A 3893-nucleotide genomic window follows, 5' to 3' on the forward strand; every position below is an offset into this window, starting at 1 on the left:
ATCGCCAGGCTTCTTTTGCATCCACACTTTGCTCCCAGGCTGAATGTGTGGTCGCTCGGTGCGCCTCGCTGTTTTGTTGTAATATTTTGCTTGATTACTTTTTCTTGTTTTTCAAGCATTTTCTTTTTTGTCTGGGATTTGAGGTCTGAGATAGGCCTCCGTTGTCGGAAGATTTGTCCTCATGAGCAGCCGTGCAAATGAAGGTCCATCAGGACATGGAGCATTTCGAAATTGCAAGAGGGCCATATATGGGTCTTGACCCGACGTTCTAGCTTTATTTAGAAGCTGTTTCACTGTTTGTATGGCCCGTTCTGCCATACCATTAGATTGTGGAAATCTGGGGCTAGACGTAATGTGCTTAAATCCCCAGCTTTTAGAAAATTTCAGAAATTCTTGACAAGCAAATGAGGGTCCATTGTCACTAATTACTTCCCTTGGAATACCATGTCGAGCAAATTGTGATTTCATATGTATGATCACATCTGAAGCCTTTAGTGTTGGGATAAGATTTATCTCAAAAAAATTACTATAGTAATCTACAAGTAGCAAATAGTTTTTACCGAGATACTCAAAATTATCAGCTCCAATTTTTTCCCAAGGAAGTACAGGAGTATCATGTGGTAACAATGTGTCAGGGACTATGTGTAAAAGGAAGTCAGAGTAGAGAGAACAAGTGGCTGGAGTAGAGAGCATAAATAAGGACGAATAAAATCATTGTGTTTATTGAAGCTCGTGTTGTTTTAGTCTATTACATGGTGTCAGATGGACCGACTCCACCCGCCACAACCGCTGGAATTAAATGGCAACGTAGCAGAAAATTGGAAAAGGTTCAAACAATCCTTTCAGATATATTCGATTGCAAGTGGAATGGATACAAAAAGCAGAGAAGTACAGTCTATGACATTATTGCATAACACTTTCCAATGGACGGACAATGAATGTAATGAATGTGAGATTAGCAAGTCCTTCCATACACTTCACTGCATTCTTAATATGTTCGAGAAGTACTGTCTACCAAGAAAAAATGTTACCAGTGAAAGACGTGTTTTTTTCCAGCGTTCTCAACATGAAGGAGAGTCATTTGACAACTTTGTCACTGACATCAAACTCAAGGCAAAGACATGTGAGTTTGATTTGCTTAAAGATTCCCTAATAAAGGATAGGATAGTTGGTGGCATAAGGAATGAGAACACCCGAGCAAGACTTTTGAGAGAACCAGATCTAGACCTTAACAAGACAGAAAATATATGTCGGGCAGCTGAGGCAACTGAATGGCAGCTTAAGCTCATGAATGAAGAAAGTGGGGTACAAGTTGTGAATTCAGCTACCAATAGCTTTAAAAGAACAAAAGGAAATGTGAGTTGTAGCTATTGTGGCAAGGAACACAGACCACGTCAGTGCCCAGCTTATGGGGAAACCTGTCACAAATGTCATAAAAAAGGTCATTTTTCGTCAGTGTGCAGATCAAAGCCTGTAAGTATAGTGAAGTCAGAAGGTCGAGATGACTCCGTTGAGGAAACATTTTTCATCGGCAGTATTGGCTCCCATAGTCTAAGCAACGAATGGAACTCACTCATTACTGTTGAAAACAAACAAGTCACATTCACGTTGGATACTGGAGCACAAGTCAATATTCTCCCATACAGAATCTTCAAGCAATTAAAAAGAAAGAAACTTCTCAAATCAACATCCAAACTTACTACTTACAGTGGAGAAAGATTGAAGGTTGTTGGCAAAGCACACATTAAATGTACTGTTAAAAGTAAGACAGCCATAATAGAATTTCAAATTGTGGAGACACATTCAAAGCCAATTATGGGTCTACCAGGCTGCCAACAAATGAATTTAATCAGAAGAGTTGACTTTATAGAGGACGATACACTCTCAGGCTACGCAGCTGTATTTACTGGCTTAGGCTGCATGGAAGAGGAATATACTATAAAGGTCAATTCCAACATTAAACCTGTTGTACACACAGTCCCTGACACACTGCTGTTCACTCAAGCATGAACACTCAAGGTCCACTGGTCATTTCATACACAGGCACACACACTGCACTACCAGCCACGCAAAACACATACACTTACTATCACACCCCTTTCAGACCCTGCGATTTATAGGCCAGATGATGTAAAGGTAATCTGTTTCTATGGCCACTGTTAACGAGGGTGTCATGTGGCCAGCACAACTGTCTACCCCCTTTACTATACTTCAACAGTCGAATGATTAAAGGGATCCCTCCATGTTTGGCCTCATTGGAAAGCTCGTCCTTTTTGTTTCTGTAAAGTCATACTATAAAAATACCTGTAACGGGAAAAAAAAATTAAAATACAAATTATTTATGTTTAAACTTTATAAATGCGTTTCTTGGCTGAAATTCAAAACCATTTTTTACTGGGATTCGAACCCGAGACTCCTTGCTTTGGAAGCCAAGAGCCTTACATCTAAACTACCACGCCCCACAGTAAACAAATTATATAACAATACTACTTTTAAAATTTACAATTATCGCATCTCCGCGAACAAGATTCAATCTGTAAACTCTGTTGTAATTCTTCAATTGCGAGTGTAAAATAATGAATGTAAGTGTAAAATGCTATATAAATATGAATCAAAAGACATTATACATAGTTAGCTGTTGTGTCTTTCTAAGTTGTAAATACATATTTTATTTATGTGTGCCCCCCCCCCCATTCCCACCCAAAATTTGTAATGCGCCCTCAAATGAAAAAGGTTGCCCACTCCTGAACTATTGTATTAACTTTCTGCTGTCGCTATGTTGAAGAAGAAATACATAGAATAGAAATGATTAATAAATAATGTATTTCCTTTTGAAAAATCTGGCTACACGAGTTAAACTTAAGAAACCAGTAAGTGTTGGCTACTTTCAGTCATTTGACTGTAAAAGTTATAGAGCCCTTTTCTGAGACAATGTCACAATATCTTCCACACATGCAGGTTGATGTGGCACTTGCTTTGCTGGTAGAGGAACCAACCATTTTACATTCGGCACGCTTTTCTTCCAGAACCAGAGGCGGCCTTGGGGGGGAGGGGGGGGATTGCAAATTTCTTGATTTTATGTCTAAACGTTACAAAAGCGTTTGTTTCCCCCTCTTGTTATTATTCATCCTCTTTGGTTAAAAAAATGTTTGAAGGCCATGGCCGCTTTTAGTTTTAGGAATGTTCCAGTTTCAAATGAACATTTCAACATTGTAAATTTTGGTGTTTTATTGTGTTGTAGGTTTGGACTGCAGTTTTCTTGACCTCGCTGTTGGCTTTGTGTTGTCTGTGAACTACGTCACCAGAGTGTGTTTGGATGACGTCAGCCAATACGAACGGTACGGAGTCATTTGACAGTCACATCGGGTTAAAAACATGTGTACACACTTCCGGCGTGTCGACTGTAACATCTTTTTATGATTTGAATTCATTAACATTTTTTTTCACTTAACATTGTCCATGAATCGGAATTTGGGTTGTTGTAATGTAGGCTACTTCTATGAAAATTGGGTTAATATGAGATACTTAACTTTAAAGAGTTATAAAACCTACACTTGATATATTTTTACCAAACGCTAATATAAAATGGATTCAGTATATATATATATATATGTCATTCTTGTGTGCTGAAGTGTCTCTAACGTGCGTGATTGGACTAATGATGTTACTCTAGTCAGATCTGAATATTTGTTTGCTATAAATCTCGCGACCGCGTCTGTTCGAATGCCTTCATGTTACGATAAGAGATAAGATAACTTTTATTGATCCAATCAAATGGAAATTCGGTTTCTGATGTATCTTAAGATTTGAAGATAAATTTATCCGAGCTCAAACATCGAGCAGGTCAACGCAGGATGGCAGTGGGCAGGGCATAAACCTAGGACCATTGGGAC

The 3893-nt window shown here is 38.7% G+C and overlaps 1 protein-coding gene across 1 annotated transcript; it reads left to right on the top strand.

Annotated features, from left to right (window-relative positions):
- Positions 1-993: 993 nt before the first annotated feature.
- On the top strand, positions 994-3354 carry LOC129922576 (uncharacterized protein K02A2.6-like). The gene is made up of 2 exons (XM_056009224.1): positions 994-1762; positions 3242-3354. The coding sequence occupies exons 1-2, from the start codon at positions 994-996 to the stop codon at positions 3352-3354; spliced, it is 882 nt and encodes a 293-aa protein (XP_055865199.1).
- The last annotated feature ends 539 nt before the right edge of the window (positions 3355-3893 follow it).

Source organism: Biomphalaria glabrata, chromosome 13 (assembly GCF_947242115.1).
Source record: "Biomphalaria glabrata chromosome 13, xgBioGlab47.1, whole genome shotgun sequence".
NCBI lineage: Eukaryota > Metazoa > Mollusca > Gastropoda > Planorbidae > Biomphalaria > Biomphalaria glabrata.